The 16,864-nt window shown below is 38.5% G+C and overlaps 1 protein-coding gene across 2 annotated transcripts in view; it reads left to right on the top strand.

The window, feature by feature from the left end:
* RABEP1 (rabaptin, RAB GTPase binding effector protein 1) overlaps positions 1 to 16,864 on the top strand; it is a 49,812-nt gene that overhangs the window by 29,886 nt on the left and 3,062 nt on the right. Inside the window, exons 6-17 of one of the 2 annotated variants that reach the window (XM_075112776.1) lie at positions 2,091 to 2,226; positions 2,990 to 3,168; positions 4,144 to 4,269; positions 7,886 to 8,353; positions 10,551 to 10,655; positions 11,417 to 11,533; positions 12,791 to 12,889; positions 13,524 to 13,664; positions 14,374 to 14,563; positions 14,853 to 14,908; positions 15,807 to 15,905; positions 16,723 to 16,839. In XM_075112776.1, the coding sequence (XP_074968877.1) occupies positions 2,091 to 2,226; positions 2,990 to 3,168; positions 4,144 to 4,269; positions 7,886 to 8,353; positions 10,551 to 10,655; positions 11,417 to 11,533; positions 12,791 to 12,889; positions 13,524 to 13,664; positions 14,374 to 14,563; positions 14,853 to 14,908; positions 15,807 to 15,905; positions 16,723 to 16,839 (1,833 nt within the window). The remainder of the gene's footprint in view (positions 1 to 2,090; positions 2,227 to 2,989; positions 3,169 to 4,143; positions 4,270 to 7,885; positions 8,354 to 10,550; positions 10,656 to 11,416; positions 11,534 to 12,790; positions 12,890 to 13,523; positions 13,665 to 14,373; positions 14,564 to 14,852; positions 14,909 to 15,806; positions 15,906 to 16,722; positions 16,840 to 16,864) is intronic. The other variant, XM_075112777.1, reaches the window with a different exon arrangement.

Genomic DNA, 16,864 nt, shown 5'->3' on the forward strand with positions numbered 1-16,864 from the left:
TGAGAATCCATGCTTAAGTGTTTTCTGTCTTCATAGATTCTTTGTAAATTTCTTTATGGGTCAAATAATTGAAACGGTCGTAGGAATAATAGTTCTCCAGGTAGTTCTGCTTTTTTGTCTTGATGCAAATAATACTTATTCCATTTTGTTGCCAGGCTGTATTTGGGGAAGATGAGGAAATGTTAACCTTCTCTTCTTGCTTGCTTGCTCTCAAAATGCTTTTTTTTTTTATGTCTTATCCTTTTTTTAAGAGCATTCTAAGTTTTCTTAGAATTTTTCTGCTGAATTTGGTTATAAAAATGATAGGTCATTCTTGTCTCCCTTTTTCCTGACAGAGAAGGCCTCTGTAAAATTGGTAGTGTTTCAGGACCAGGAATTGTGTTGGTTTTCTGTCAGTCCTCTAAAATCTGAGCATGGCGTTTACTCATCTGTGGGATGAGTAAAACACAAGCATACATCTCTTGAAAAAAAGAGAATAATCACTTTATCTGTGTTTCTAACTTATTGAGGGGTTGTTTTTAAAGAATTCTCACTTTAGGTTATGATTCTTACCAAAGAAAATAATGTAGCCCCTTAATTTTTACCTGTGGTTGATTCTGCTTCATTCTTCCTTCTGTCTGAAGTTGCTGATATTCCAATTTCAAGTTGCCTTTTTAGCCTAATTGGAAGGAATTGCTAGGAGATATTTAAGCACAAACTTAGGAAGTTGTTAAAACACTAATCTACAGCACTACAAATATGCAAAATATTACTTACGTGATTTATAATACTAGACTGGTACAAGGACTGACACGTGCAGAATGAGCAATACGCTTGGCTTGACTGTTGGTTATGATGAAATCCCTCAGATCTGCTTGAGTCATGTACTTTTGTTTTTCAGTGTCAAGTATTTAGCAGGATTAGGGAAACAATGCATTTCTTCTGTTTTGGTGGGCATTTTTTGTTGGTGGTTTTTTGGGTTTGGTTTGGTTTTTTCCCCCTGCCCGTTCCATCCCTCCCAGGGGTTATTCTCTGGGAGTCAGATTTCTCCATTTCAATGGCTAAAAGACCTGCAGACAGAACACTTGGTATCCTAGGGCAGGAGAAGCTGTCCCCACCATCAAGGGCAAGTTAAAGCCGAAGGGCTATCTTGAACTCTGAGTTGGTGTCTGTGGCTCATGTACTGTCTAAGGAAGATGAAGAACAGCTCTGTGGAGCCAGTCAGAAACTGCCTGAAATCTTATGTTTCCTTGAAAATAAAAACTCTTCTGATTCCTAACTCAGCAAACCATAAAACTGAATAGGGCCATAAAGAAATGCTTCAGCCCGTTCCCTGCTCCAAGATGGGATCCATTTGTACATGCATCATGTTTGACAGATGTTTATGTAACCCTGTCTTAAGAGGTTCTCAGCAGAGATTCTGCAATCTCTGCAGGACGTTTGTTCCAGATCTTTGTTAGCTTTGTTAGTTTAAAAAAAAAAAAAAGGAGGAAAAAATCCTAATCAGTCTTCAGTCTTTCTTACTGTAATTGCTTTCATCCCATCCTCCACAGACGGATTTCCCTTTCTTTTTGCAGCAGCCTTTCATGTGTTTGAATGTTTTTCTTCTTGTCCATCCCCAAGTTTTTCTCTTAGGTTTACCATCTGTGGTTTCGTTCAAGCTTGCCTCAGAGTCATGTTTTCTGACTACTGTTATTACTCTGCTTTAGACCATCTCCTCATCCTCTTTGGAGCAGGAAACGCAAAACCAAAAACAGAACTTAGTTGTTGGCTTATCAATGCTAATTAAAGGACTGCTGCATTGTTTGTTGTTCTTAGCCTCTTTACCATCTCTGTGCTCAGTGCCACTGCTGTTGTGATCCAACTGTGGAAACGCTATAAATATACTGGTATGTTTGACTTATCAGACTTCTAATGAGTAATTTATAAATACAAATATAAATACAAATACTACGTCTACACTGGTATTTGAGTATTAGTGATTTCTAGAAATAAACTTGTCTTCAGCACCTGTATGTTACCTGAACAGGTGACACTGTGACTTCTAAGAAAGAGAAAATGCCTGAGAGCATTGTTCCACTGAGATGGTGGATTTCCCTCTTTTTATTTAGGTTAAAGAACTGAACCATTATTTGGAAGCTGAGAAGTCATGTAGGACAGACTTAGAGATGTATGTGGCTGTTCTCAACACGCAAAAATCAGTCCTGCAAGAAGATGCAGAGAAATTGCGGAAAGAACTGCACGAAGGTACCTGTGTAATAATAGTCCTTTTGGCTCTTTTACACTAAGGATGCAAAGACTAACACAGCTGTTACTTCTTTCCTGATTTCTTATTTGAATTTGATTTGAAGAAATTGGGATGGGAAGCTGTACTTTTAAATGTGAAAGCCCTTGAAATGCTTACAGAGGAGTTGAATGTGGAGTTCTTTTATGACTGAGAAAAACAACAGAGCCATTTGTTCTCTTGAGGGATGCTATTGAAATTCTGCTAAGTTCTTATAGTATTGCAAGCTTCCTTCTTATTAAAGTGATTTTACTGGTGTCTTTTATTTGTGTACAATAACTAGCGTTATTTCTGTAATGTATTGGTATGTCAATTCCAAATGCCTGGTGGTTGATGGATGTGTAAATGTACATGTATGCCAGTACAGCGCAGAATCACTGTAGAGGAATGAAAAATAGAACCATCTGTTGAAATAAATAGGGGTGTAGAAGACAATATTTTGAAACCAGCATTAAAAAAAACCCCAAACTAACTAGTAGAATTAATGAAGGAAATTAAGGCATTAGTCTTTTAACTGGGAAATCTTAAACTGTCAGTAATACATGCCTAATCATAAGCCAGGTTTGGGAATTAAGAAAATGTCTTATTTAATCCTAAACAGTTGTTGAACAAAGCCTGACTGTTTTTGATTAGAACAATAATTACTTTTATTTGTGAAAATGCATCTCTTTGGAAAAGACGTTAAAAAAATTCTGATTCAGATCAACTCTTTCTATTTTTGAGTAGTCTGCCATCTCTTAGAGCAAGAGCGACAACAGCACAACCAGTTGAAACACACATGGCAGAAAGCCAATGATCAGTTCTTGGAGTCTCAGCGCTTGCTGATGAGGGATATGCAACGTATGGAAATTGTTCTGACCTCTGAGCAGCTCCGACAAGTTGAAGAACTGAAAAAAAAGGATCAGGTTACTTGCTGCTTTCCTTCTTTTTTTTTTTTTTTGTTTGTTTTGTTTTTTCTTTTCCTTTTGTTTTTAAAAAGTACTATAGATTTAATGTGGTATAACAGGTATGGAAATAACATGTTGGAGACAAGTTATTTAAGTGTGCTAATATTTCAAAAAATGATAGCTGACAGTTTTAATAGAAATTCTCCATTTGAATTACAGCCAACAGTTATCACAGCAACTCTCCATTTGTGTGAATATTTTGATATTAATGTATATAGTAACTTTAAAAGTAATGTTGCCAATATTGTTAACTGAAAAGGTAATAATATCCAGAAGTTAATCTTGGAGGAAAAAACAATCATCTATGATGCAAATCATCTGGATTAAGGATGTTAGAATAGCAAGTTTCATTTCTTTCTAGGTTTTTCCAATACTGCACCTAGCTCAGGTATAAATTAAGAGCATAATTTTAATTTACCTATACAAGTGATTGTGTGCATGCTTTATGACTTAGTGTTCTATAATGTCATCCTTTTGATTCTTCTTCCACGTTATATTCCATTGCTTTGAGTGACCAAGGCACTTGTTTTCATGTCTTGTTTTAATGATCATGCTTGTATAATGGCTATTAATGTGATGCAAATATGTTATTGGGTTCTATACAATAGCTGGTGTAAGAGCTATGTTTGTTGCTTATTTGGTAATCCCTATAATAAGATTTTTGCTCTAGGTAATATGTTCTTTGAATAAAATTATTCTAGAACATGAATTGGCCACTAAATTTGAAAGGTAAGTTTTCCTTTAAGTTAGTTTGGGTGCCTTGTGAAATGAACACCAGATTTTTAACCAAAAGAATCCTTATGTGATAAATACTGGGGTTTTAACCAAAATAATCTTTCCAGTGCCACCTTTATCACAAAAGCTAGTGTCATGACTGCTATGACAAAATTGAATCCTGCTTATAAGTGTTCTCTATTGACCATTAATTTCTAGGAAGAAGATGATCAGCAAAGGCTTAGCAAGAGAAAGGAACAGAAGCAAAAAGATTCAGATGATGAAACGAAAGCTTCGTGTTCTCTAGCCCATGAGGAAACACTTACCCAGCTATCTAATGAAGAGGTAAAACAATTGGATAGTTCAAAGCAACTTTGATTACTCAAGCATTCCTCAAGGTGTTGATTACAAATACAAATGCAAACTTAGCGCCCTTTATTCTCTGTAGCTTATAATTCGTGTTGAGCATTGAAAAATCTTTGGAGTTGCACTTCAATATATAAATTTTAATAAGGATTGGAAGACAATGCTTTTAAATCCTGAGACATGCAGTTAAAAACTGTAATTTACCTTTTGCATTTGGGATGTTAACTGCTGTTAAATTCTCTTGGGATTTATAGCCATGTTCTAACACCTAAATGTTCAAAATTAAACTAATTATATCTGAATATTCAGCCACTGTATTGTAGCTCCTTTGCTAACCTACTTGCTGAATTCTGTACTGAACTGAAACTGGTTAGACAAGTCTGCAATGACCTATTATGAAGTTAGCCAGTTGCTCAGCATGTGCAAAATAGTACAGTGTGTGTGACCATATGTATTAAACTATGTCCAATGGTGCAAGTAGAGGTTTTTGGCCATATCTGTTCAGCAACCAAAAATAATCTTTTGGGAGTTGTTTTTTTTTGTCTGGTTTTTTTTGCCTGTTTGGTTGTTTTTTTGTTGTGAGTTTTGTTGTTGGTGGTGGTGGTTTGGTTTTGTTTGGGGTGTTTGTTTTTAGCTCAGCCAGTAGCTGGGGCTTAGCACCGTGTTTCTGCGGAAGCTGCTCGAGCTGTAATGGTAGGCTCATTATAACAGCCAGAAAAAATGATGCTGCTGGATGTTATTAGTTAGCAAGTCTTTTAGGTGTTGTAGATAGTCACACGCTGGGACAAGCTGAAATTGTATTTGAAATTTGCCTAAGCTTTTCACTTGTGAAGAAACAAGCCCAATGAGCGCACAGGTTGGGACTTGGAAACAATATCAAAATGGGTGATTACTTATCCTTTCCCACTGCATTTTGGTTGTTTTATCTGATCATCTGACAGGTTCCATTTATGTTTTGTAAGTCAAAACAGGGACAAAATAAGAAAAACAAACCAAGTTTTGTGCTATAGAAGCTTATATAAGCTTCCAGAGACTTCGGAATTTGCAGTGTAAGCTGGTTTTATTTATCCTTTTTGAAGGGAAAAAAGGGTATATACTTCTAGCGTCTGCCCTTTTATTCTTATGAATGATTTCACAGAATCACAGAATCCCAGGTTGGAAGGGAGCTGAGGGATCATCTAGTCCAACCTTTCTAGGAAGGGCACAGTCTAGACACCAGACAACTCCTGAAGGTGTCCAACATGGACGAGTCAACCACTTCCCTGGGGAGATTATTCCAATGGTGACTGTCCTCACTGTGAAAAATTTCCCTCTGGTGGCCAATCGGAATCTCCCAAGAGCAACTTGTGTCCATCCCCCCTTGTCCTCTCCATGGGACTCCTTGTAAAAAGGGAACCTTCATCTTTGTAGCTGCCCCTTAGGTACTGGTACATGGTGATGAGATCCCCTCTGAGCCTCCTTTTCTCAAGGCTGAACAAACCCAACTCTCCCAGCCTACCCTCGTATGGCAGCTTCCCAGTCCTCTGATCATCTTGGTGGCCCTTCTCTGGACCCCTTCCAGCCTGTCCACATCCTTTTTGTATAGCGGGGACCAGAACTGTACACAGTGCTCCAGGTATGGCCTGACAAGCTCTGAGTAGAGTGGGATAATGACTTCTTTATCTCTCTGGTGATGTCCTTTTTGATGCAACCCAGCATCCTGTTGGCCTTCTTGGCCGCAGCAGCCACTGTTCACTCATGTTGAGCTTCCCGTCCACCAGGACCCCCAGGTCCCTTTCCACAGAGCTGCTCTCCAGCCAGGTGGATCCCAGTCTGTGCTGCACTCCTGGATTATGTTTTCTCAGGTGCATGACCTTACACTTCTCCTTGTTGAACTTCACAAGGTTCTTGTTGGTGCACTCTTAGAGCCTATCCAGATCTTCCTGCAGAGCGGCTCTCCCTTCCAGAGTGTCTACTTCCCTGCTCAATGTGGTGTCGTCCACAAACTTCATCAGGCTACACTTGATCCTGTTATCCAGATCGCTTATGAACATGTTGAATAACATTGGGCCCAATATTGGTCCCTGGGGGACCCCACTTCTGCCAGTTTGAAAAAAGAGCGATTTACCACCACGCTTTGGGTGCGGCCTGTCAGCCAATTTCCAATTTGTAACAGAATACAGAAAGATGTTCAGAATTGTAACATCTAAATGTAGCTGAGATCTAGTTCTACCCTTTACTCTACAGTAAGGATACAACTTTTTCTATTTCAAAAACTGTGTTGTATACTAACACTTACGTATCTAGATATGAAATGAGACTTATTGATGGTGAACAAATGTTTTCTTTAATCTCGGTTCCTGGGATGCTCTTTAGTCCCTTAATCACATTTATTTAATTCTAGGAATTATATATGATGGAGAACTTTACATTTTTAGTAGAGGTATAGTTTCCGGAGTGGCTTTGGTTTTGCTTATGGATTTATATTTTATTGCTATTTATGACCTCTCCTACCTGTACAGAATGTGTTTTAGAAGTGGTAATGTATTATCAGTCATGTCTCGTAACTTCTCATTATTTCACTTCTGAGCTCTTCTCTGTTAAGCACTTTGCAATACAAACAAACGATTTAACTGTATCACCAAACAGTTCTTGTCTGAAGATGGTTTTGTGTAAGTCATATTCTCATTAACTTTGCAATATATATATGTAAGTTTAAGTTCGTATCAAAGTAAATATGAATATTAAGCCTACAAATGCTTAAAACAAGGCATTTACAACAGTCACGAAAACAGAAATACATAACGTTATAAACGCCTATATGGAAGTACCAGTCGCCTGCTAGTCTCTGCTGGACCTATTTTGGAAATCATTATTTTTCTCAAGAGACTTGTTTTCAGCATTACTTTCTTTACATGTCTAATGGCAAAGCAGAAGTGCATAATATATTGGAAAGTATTTTGAAAGCAGTCATATGCTTTTTAAATAAAGCATTACTGCTCTCTGTTTTTCAGTGCTACAAATAAAAATAGATCAAGAGACTTAATGTGCCTTATACACGTCACAGAACAGTTAGCGTGGCTTCTGATATTGGCAGTCCCCAGGATGCTTTTTTGTTTAAGCGCAGCCTTTTCCCTTTTCATTTTATTTTGAGTACCAATAATCTTTTAAGGAAAATATTTCTTTCTCTTACACTATTTTGTCAGACACTCAAAACAGAAGAAAGAAATAGAAGAATAATATTCGCTTGTCAGTATAGAGTATGTATCTCTTGAGTGGAATAAGTGCCTTGTTTCAAACATTTGGAAGATGTAAGGTGGCCCTGTCCTTGTTTGTCTGGCACGAAGACAGATTCTTACAAAAGCACTCTGTTAACAGAAGATTCTTTTCCTTTATTTTTTTTCCTTGTTTGTTTGTTTTGTCTTTTTAATCCTAGCTGGTACATTTCAGTTCTCTATCCTTTTCTCTGCCACCTTAAGTTTAGTGATCAGATGTTCTTGCCAAAGACAATTTACACTTGCCTTTACCGTGTCTGATAATTAATGTCTAGCATTCCTCTTGCATCATGCTTCTAGAATGGAGTATATAATTTTTTCTTCCTTGTTTGCAACTCCAGGTGCACGTAAATAGCACCCATGGCTCAGTCCATTCGTTGGATGCAGACTTGCTTCTTTCTTCTGGCGAATCTTTCAATAAATCGGATAATGATATGTTTAAAGATGGACTACGGAGAGCACAGTCAACAGACAGTCTGGGGACATCTGGATCTTTACAGTCCAAAGCTTTAGGATACAACAACAAAGCAAAATCTGCTGGGAACCTGGATGAATCAGATTTTGGACCACTTGTTGGAGCAGATTCAGTGTCTGAGAACTTTGATACAGCTTCCCTTGGGTCTCTGCAAATGCCAAGTGGGTTCATGTTAACCAAAGATCAGGAAAAAGCAATCAAAGCAATGACACCAGAGCAAGAAGAGACTGCTTCACTTCTTTCCAGTGTTACACAAGGGGTAGAAAGCGCTTATGTATCTCCTAGTGGTTACCGCTTGGTTAGCGAAACAGAGTGGAACTTACTGCAGAAGGAGGTGAGTACCCACTGCGTGCATCGGCTGTGACAGCTGCCTCTGCGCGTTGTGGGCTGTCTGCTCAGTAGCAGCTCTTCCTCATTTGCTTTTCCATTGAGTCAGGTGTGGAAGGAAATACATAGCATCATATGTAGCTATTCACTTTTCTTTCTTGGAATGCTTCTGTGGGTAAAGCCCATCTGATGTAAACCGTATTGGCTGACTCTGTTCATGGAAAAGTCAGCTTTACTAAATACAGGATATTTTTGCGCTTAGGGAAGGGTCTAGCAGAGGCAGGTGTTGATGTCACAAATACACAAGGGGGTGAAAAAAGATGGGAGAACTCAAACAACAGGAGAAAATGGGAAGCTAAGGAAAGGATGTTGTAGGGCATCTAGGGGTGACTAGGAAAGTGCAAAGACTAACAAAAGGAGCAAGGCTAGCAGTGCTGTTTTTTATGCCAAGGAGTTTTACTGAGGATTATGCATGGACTGTAATTTAGAAACAAGTAGCCAAAATATGCATAACACACAAAGCTACCACAAAGGAAGCTTCAGAAAATTGTTGGGGACTTGCATCATCAGAAACCAGTTTCTGAGAGCAACGCGCAGCGGATCAGGCTTAGCGCTGTGCCAATTTCAGTATGGGTGACCGAGGAAATGGTTGCTTCTGGGTGTTCTGCCTGTCAGTTTTCAGCAGTTTCATATGATGTCAGTTCAAAGCTTGCATTTGGTTTATTGCTGGAAAGAGGAGTGTTGTGGGGGTCCTGTGGTTACTCTTTCAGAAGAAGAGAGGCCAAGGAGCAACACATTAGGGGAAAGAAAAGGGAGCAGGAGGGAGAGAGAACAATCCATAATGAGTGAAAAGGAAGACAAGATGGGGGGGGGGGGGGGGAAGACATGAGACTGCAGTGAAAGAGAATAGACCAGGCAAAGGCCGGATGAGATGAAGAACTGGTGAGATTTTATTTCCTCAACTTGATGGAATTCAATGTATCTGCAAATCGATTCTTAGGAGGTCTCTCAACTTATTGTAAAGTAGCTATTTTTTGTGTTGCTGCTAATTTGTAATATCTGGAGAAACTACGGCATAGTGATCTCAGAGCTGAGTTAAATCCTTTACTCTTGAGTATTTTCTTGCACTGTTGGCATTTGGATGACATTTTACTCCAACCCTTTCTTAGAATTCAGAAAAGAAATGCGCTGCTTCCCGCGTGTTTCTGGAGGCAGGAGTGCAAGCAGGGTATGTGAATGCTGGCCCGTGTGGGCGGGACACGGAGCAGCAGATACAAATACGATTTCAGCTCAAACCTGGCTGGCAGCTGGAGCTTTGATAAAACTTCTATTCGTCCCCTTGGCCGAAACCATTACAATTTCAGAATGGCAGCTGGTTTACTCTTTGTTTCCCTGCTGCACACCCCAACACTTACGACCCACCCCTGTTTGGCCTGGGGTTTTTTTGTGTTTGGGGGTGGGGAGGGTTGTTGTGTTGGGTTTTTTCTCTTTGTTTTAATTATTTTTAAAATCTGCCTGTCTTCTACTTTATTGTTTCCCAATTGTTCTTTTAGCTGATTATTCAGTCTCTGATACTAAGTAGTACTGGGGGGAGGGTATTGAAAAGTAAATAAAGCTTGATTACTGTTGGAGAACAAAATCAGTATGTGCCATTGAAAAATATTCAAAGCTCAGTTGCAGGAGGAAAAAGATTTAAAGAAGTCCTGACCTGATGAACTGACTTGCTTTTTAATTGGTTTGTGTTGATTGAAACAAAAAAAACCCCCCACAACAACAAACACACACACAGAAACCCAAAACAAAAAACCCCAACAGAGTAGTATTGTGTTTATAATTTGATCTGTAATATAAAATAATTGCATTAAAAAATGATATGGTCTGTTGAAAACTTCTCTGAGATGTCTGTTCCTATACAGTTAAGTAATATATTTCAAAAGGACACACTTGAAAGATTTGATGAACTCTTGCAAGTCGTGGCTTATTGCTTATGTGCTAAAAGTGGGACTCATGCCAGGAAAAGCTTATATCCTGCAGCTGATTTGCGTGATCCTTTACTTTTAGAGCAGCTTAATCTTGCCATTACGTGATTCTGCCACTGTCTTTTATTCATAATATTTTGTGATCGCACAACACACCTGAAAGTATGTAGCACTCCTGCATTCCTTGAAGAATTGTTTGGCAGGTGATAACTCTGTGTTCTTCAGGTGCAGAATGCAGGGAACAAGCTGGGTAGGCGCTGTGATATGTGCTCGAATTATGAGAAGCAGTTGCAAGGTATCCAGATTCAGGAGGCTGAGACAAGAGACCAGGTGAGATTTCTCTTCAAGTTTTAGCAAGACTTTTGCAGTTGTTCACACTACTGCCGTTGCAACAGTGAACATCTGCTGTTTTATTCATTGGTTTTAATTGAATGACGTTGGCATACTTAAAATCTGAATAACTTCTGACATTTTATTGGCATAACTTGATTTGTTACTGTTATGTGGTAACGAGCACCACATGTACCAATTTCTTAAGGATTCACCTTGGAGAACCATTTTTATCTGGTGTTATAAGACCATGCAGTAAAGGCACTGTTCTATAAAAATTGTGCTCATGCTGAAGTCAGTATCTTTCATAATTTATATTCTAAAATGCCTTTCATGCATTAAATTCTATTATCTTTGATACTGCAAGAATTGTTAACAGCAAAGGGAAAATTAGAGGACTTCATCCTAGCAGCATAAAATGACTGTAAAGTATTGGAGGATCTTTGTTTCCTGCCATATACTGAAGAACAATTTTCAGATGGATACGGGAGGCATGAGTCACATTCTGTTTTGAAATAAGTGACTGAAATCATTACATGGCGATGGTCCAGTGCAATTTGATGTCCCATGTTTCCTTATAGGTGTAATCTGTGATGCAGGGCATTTCAGAAGAACAACAAAGGAACTTTGGGTTGCACAGGGTTTTGAGGGGTTTTTGTTTTGTGGTTTGGGGGTGTGACAGCCTGTGTTATGTTTGTGTTCGGGAAATAAATACTCCTCCAAAGAATGGAAAATTGAATTATTTTGTTGTAACAACACAGGTTAAAAAGCTGCAGGTGATGCTGAGGCAGGCTAATGACCAGCTGGAAAAGACAATGAAAGATAAACAGGAATTGGAGGATTACATGAAACAAAGTGCTGAGGACTCCTCTAATCAGGTACAAGCATTTTGTAATCAAGATGGTAGGAATCATGAAACGTTATTCAAAAGTGTGTAATAAGAACTCTTGTCTTCTGTTTGATATGGATGGACTACCTGCTGTAAGGGCAACAAAACTGAGAATTTCTAGGGTTAGTCATGCTCCACCTGAGTATGCCACAGTTTCTAGATAAGTCTGACATGTCTGTAATATCATGTTATCCAATTTTGGCCCTAAAGTTTCATCCCTAAACTTGAAATCCATTACGGAGGTGATAACTGGAATTTCAGTAGTGTTTGAGTTTTGAAATGACCTGTATATGAAATCACCCAAACATGCAAAAGCAGCCCTGTGTTCTTGGTTGCTGTCTTGTCCGCAGAAGAGCGGTACTGTTCATACCACTTGCTCTCATCAATACTTGACACCCAGTTAATGGACTTGTGGTGAAGATGTACAGTTAATGGGTATCTGAGCAGGCAGTAACAGTAGTTGTTCCAAAATATGCGCTAGACTTCTCTAAAACAATAGCCTGCCGAAAAGATCTTTTTTTAAGTGTGAGATGTGTACATAACTCTCCTGGAACAATGGAACCAAAGAGGATGTGTGGTAGCCATAGCTTTAAAAAAAAAAAAAAAATTTCAGTCATCATCTTTGGTGTGTTAAAGATTAAAAAATTATGTAAATGCTGTGTACAAGACATGGAATTTACTTCACTTGAGCTGGAAGACTTTCTTACTAAAGAAACAGTAGTCAAAGTCTCTCTCACCTGACAGGGATATGTTTATACAGTCTTTCTTTTGGCTATGCTAGGGTGCTCTTAATTAAGTAATGCTTAATCTAGCTGTTAAGCATGTGGTGTTGTAGAATAACTTAACTGTAAAGTTTTTGAAGATCCATGCTTTCAGAGAAAGGTACAAAAAAATCACTTTACCTTAAAGAAAATGCTGAAAACTTAGGTAGTAGCTCTGCCATTTCCCTTCAGTGTCTCTGAACTGGCTTACATTCGAGTTTGATTAGAATTAACTGTTTATTTGTTGTTTATGGTTTGGTAAATAGAATATAAGAATATTGTTCGATAGAAGCAGAGGATCTCTTCTTACTTGAGCTGCATTACTGCTTTACTGAGTAAGGAGTTAAAATAAATTTTAGTGGATTAGTTTGAAATTTCAAAGTATGTATTAGAAATGATAACAGGCAAGAGAACTTCAGTGGTTATTTCTTCTTCAAAATCTGGTTCACACTTTATATCTTTGTGTGGTTTTTTTTTTCTTCAAGATCTCTGTGCTTATGGCTAAGTGTCAAAAGTCGGAGAACTTCCTCAGTGAACTGCAGCAGGCATTTTCACAAGCAAAGAGAAGTGTCCAGGAGCAAATGGTAAGACAGCTTAAGCCCAGAGATCACTTGAACAGCACTGTTTGTCCAACCTTTGGAGCTCAACGTGTTTATCAGAGGCTTTGTCTTGCTGCCCAGCCAAGCTTGGCTAGAGAGAGGTGTGCATTTTAACGTGTAAAGTTACTGACCAAATAAGCTTTGATAGCAAGTGCTAGACCTGGAACAGTTTGTAGGGTCAGTCTGTCATACTTTGTGTGAATGCATATTGGTTAATATGGAGATCACTAGTCAACTTCCCCCACCCTTATACATTATCATTATCACTGCCAGTTCTCAAAACTACATGTGATTTTTCCCTCCATCCCCCACATCCTCCTCCATCAACACTGCTAACTAATGGATAAATACAAAAGAAAACTGGGAGACTTAACAATGCTGCATTTATCCCTTGCTTCCTTCTATCTGTCTGTACAGTGAAGATTGATCTTTCCTTTATTTCTGGTGCAAAGGCCAGGCAAGAGAGAACTGGTCATGTTGATCCACACAAACATTTTGTTTCCCTTCTTTACGAAGAATATCAATTCACCAGACCTTTGAAAGCAATGATAGTAAATGGGGCATGAAGAGATCTGAGCATGACCCCGAGGGAGAATTTATGTTTTTCTTTACATTGGAGGCTGTCCTGACACAGTCAAGGGAGCAGGTTTCAGAAGAGTTGGTGAGACTACAAAAAGATAATGAAAGTCTTCAAGGAAAACATAGCTTGCATGTGTCTTTACAGCAAGCTGAAGATTTCATTCTACCAGAAGCAGCAGAGGTAAAACATTTTTAAATCATTAACACAAATATTGCATGTGACTAGATCTCACTGGAAGAATCTTCTTATCAAAAAGCTGGCACAAATGACAAAATGCACAATAATCTGGATTTTAACTCTGTAGGTTTCTGATGCGCAAAATCAGCAGTCTGACGTGATGGGTACAGATAGATAATATGAAATGAGTTAACCTTAGCCTGACAACTGCTCTGTTGCCAGTAGACAACAATTCCATTTATCCCAATTCAGCTAGGTTAAGCTGTATTTGCAACTGGGCACACAAGTGTTCAGTCACCATGGCTCCGATGTAGGTATTGATTCAATAAATTAAGCTTAGTCAGTGGCTTAAATTTCTGCCCAGTCATTAAGACCAGTAATAATCCTGAGCCTTGAATAATGATAAGCCTCGTCATCCATTTCACGGCTACTCCCTTGCACTCAAGTGCGTCAAGCTTAAAAGATCGTGGGGAGTGAAGGGCAGGGGGAGGTAAGGGTCATAAGCCTGTGGAGACACGAATCTTTACACATTCTTCATTTGCTTATGGCCAAGCAAACTGTGATTTTGTTGTAATACCTTGCTGGATGCAAGATCTGGTATGGTGGGACGAACCTTGGCGTAGCAAAACTTTGTCTTCGTTTGTATGTTGATAACACAGTACTGAGTGTATCTGAAGATCGTAATACAAATCTTTGCTAATCATTGATTCAGGAGCTCCGTGAGCTGATTTTAAAATATCGTGAAGACATAATTAGTGTGCGGACAGCAGCAGATCACCTTGAGGAGAAACTTAAGGCAGAGATTTTATTCTTAAAAGAACAGATTCAAGCTGAACAATATTTGAAAGAAAATATAGAAGAAACTCTACAGCTGGAAATAGAGAATTGCAAAGAGGAAATAGGTGAGCGGGGTAAAACAGTCTCAAAAATAGGAATATTAGAAATTAGTAAGATAAGTGAAGACTTGATTTTGTGATAGACTTATCTGAATTTTAAATGCTGTCCATTTTTTGATAGCAGATATGCCAAAGCTGTGCAGCTAAAAACAAAAGTATAATTATTGTTTACCTTAGAGATACCTTTGGTGTAGCACGTGCTTAATTCTCCTTTAAATATTAACAGAAGTAAACAGGGTATGTCCAGTTTCCTGTGTTTTTCTTGCATTTAAGCTTTAACATTCTTGTTTTGCAGCTTCCATTTCCAGTTTAAAAGCTGAACTGGAAAGAATAAAAGTGGAAAAGGAACAGGTAAGGAGCCCTTTCACGGTGGGATTTTTGGGTTATTTTTTGGGTTTGGTTTTGGTTTCGTTTTTTTTTTTTCTTAAAACAAAGATGGGGTTCAGCTAGTTCTAGCAGTGGTGCTGTGTTGCCATCTTTGACATCAACCTCTTCATATCAGAGAAAATGAACTTTTTTTTCCCATCTGCCTTTGAGGTGTCAGTAACACTTCAGATATAATTTTGTATGATGTGTAGTACGCCCACTATTGGGAAGGAAAGAGTTCTGAAACATGTCATGTTACTGTTCCTTCATTTCATCATGCCTGTGGGATGCTGGAGGGCTGGCTAATTTGCATAGGTAACCTTTCCTTTCTGTAAGAAGGAACACCACTCTATGCATTTGCACAAATTTTCTTGCTGAAGACACTGACACTGCACTGGACACTCTCAGCCTATTGCAACTCTTCATATCAACTAAGAATGTAGATGCACCAGTGTCGTAACGGCACCTGGGTGGCTTCTGTGACCTTTTCAGAGGGAATACATAAGGTCATGCCCGGAACTTTGAAGGACAGAATAGCTGTTTTGATGCCAGTGTAGGACTGGGATACATTCATATTTCTGTTCCTTAAAAAATATTTTGTCTGTTTATTAATCTGTAACCTAAATATTGGGTTAACTAATTCCTAGCTAATATTAGTCTACCTAATAATAACTTAAACGTCAGGTTTGGCCATTTCCCTCCAGCTCCAAAAACAAATAAATGGAGAGAAAGATGTTATTTTCTGTGTCCCTAGGAGAGATTATTGAGATGTATTTCTCAGTCCTGGGAAAGACCCTTAAGCTATACTTCCTGTATGGAGGGACTATGAGAAATGGAAATGTTAGGAATTTTAATTAATGCTTTTTTAATTATTATAATATAGTTGGAAAGTTCTTCGCAGGAAAACCTACAGCAGCTGGAGAGTCTGCAGGAAGCAAAAAGCACTCTAGAAGAGCAGTTGAAGAAGGAGACAGCAGCAAAGGTAGCTATGATGGCTGGGTCTGAAGTATGTATGCATCTTCTGTGATGATCGAACTGTGGTCAGAAGATGTATCACTACATGAGCATAAAAAGGAAGCTTTTGAACGTTGATAAGATTCTGGCAGTGAAATAATGTCCATTGGATGCTGTTTAAATCCTCATCCCAGTCACTTTGCACTAGGATTTGTAAAGCAGTGGATTTGAATTGCTGCTGACTTGAGTATCTCTTTTGGGTTGTCTTTCAAAGTTAGGCTTATAGAAAGCTTCCTGACTAACCAAACCTTGGTTTGAATGCTTTGATACTTTTGAATAAATGTCATTTTGTTGTTGCTGTAGGAAGGGGCTGTGCTTCGGCAGTCAGATGAATGAATTGTGATCTGATTTCTCTCTCTCTCTTTTTTGGTCCCACTCACCCAAAGATATTTTTGACTAAAACTCAAGGCAGCAGGATAGTTGTCTTTTCACCAGCAGATTACTCCCTTCATCTATGGTCATGTTCCATTAAAACTTAGAAATCTGCTTTTTTGTTTGTTTGATTTTTTGTTAATTTTGAGGTCCTTGGACATAGTGCTGTTAAAAGACATGGGGCTTTTTCATGCTTTAACCAATCTAATGAGGATGTTTGTCTGGTGGGTATTAGCCGTTGATTTTGCAATTAGGAAAATTGAGGTGTAGAAAGAGTGAGTGATTTTAATTTCTTGCCAGGACTCTAAGGATAACCATGCTTCCTTGCTCTAGTATCATGCTTTAATCAGTTTATACAAGCTTCTCCTTTTTATTCAGTTTAAGCATAGCATAAAGAATCTCTTTCTCTTCAGGCAAACCTTGAACAGCTGGTATTTGAAGAGAAGAATAAAGCTCAGCGGTTACAGACTGAATTAGATGTCAGTGAGCAAGTGCAGAGAGATTTTGTAAAGCTTTCTCAGACACTTCAGGTAAGGGAAGTACGATCTATTTGTA

This window comes from Phalacrocorax aristotelis, chromosome 18, assembly GCF_949628215.1.
Source record: "Phalacrocorax aristotelis chromosome 18, bGulAri2.1, whole genome shotgun sequence".
NCBI lineage: Eukaryota > Metazoa > Chordata > Aves > Suliformes > Phalacrocoracidae > Phalacrocorax > Phalacrocorax aristotelis.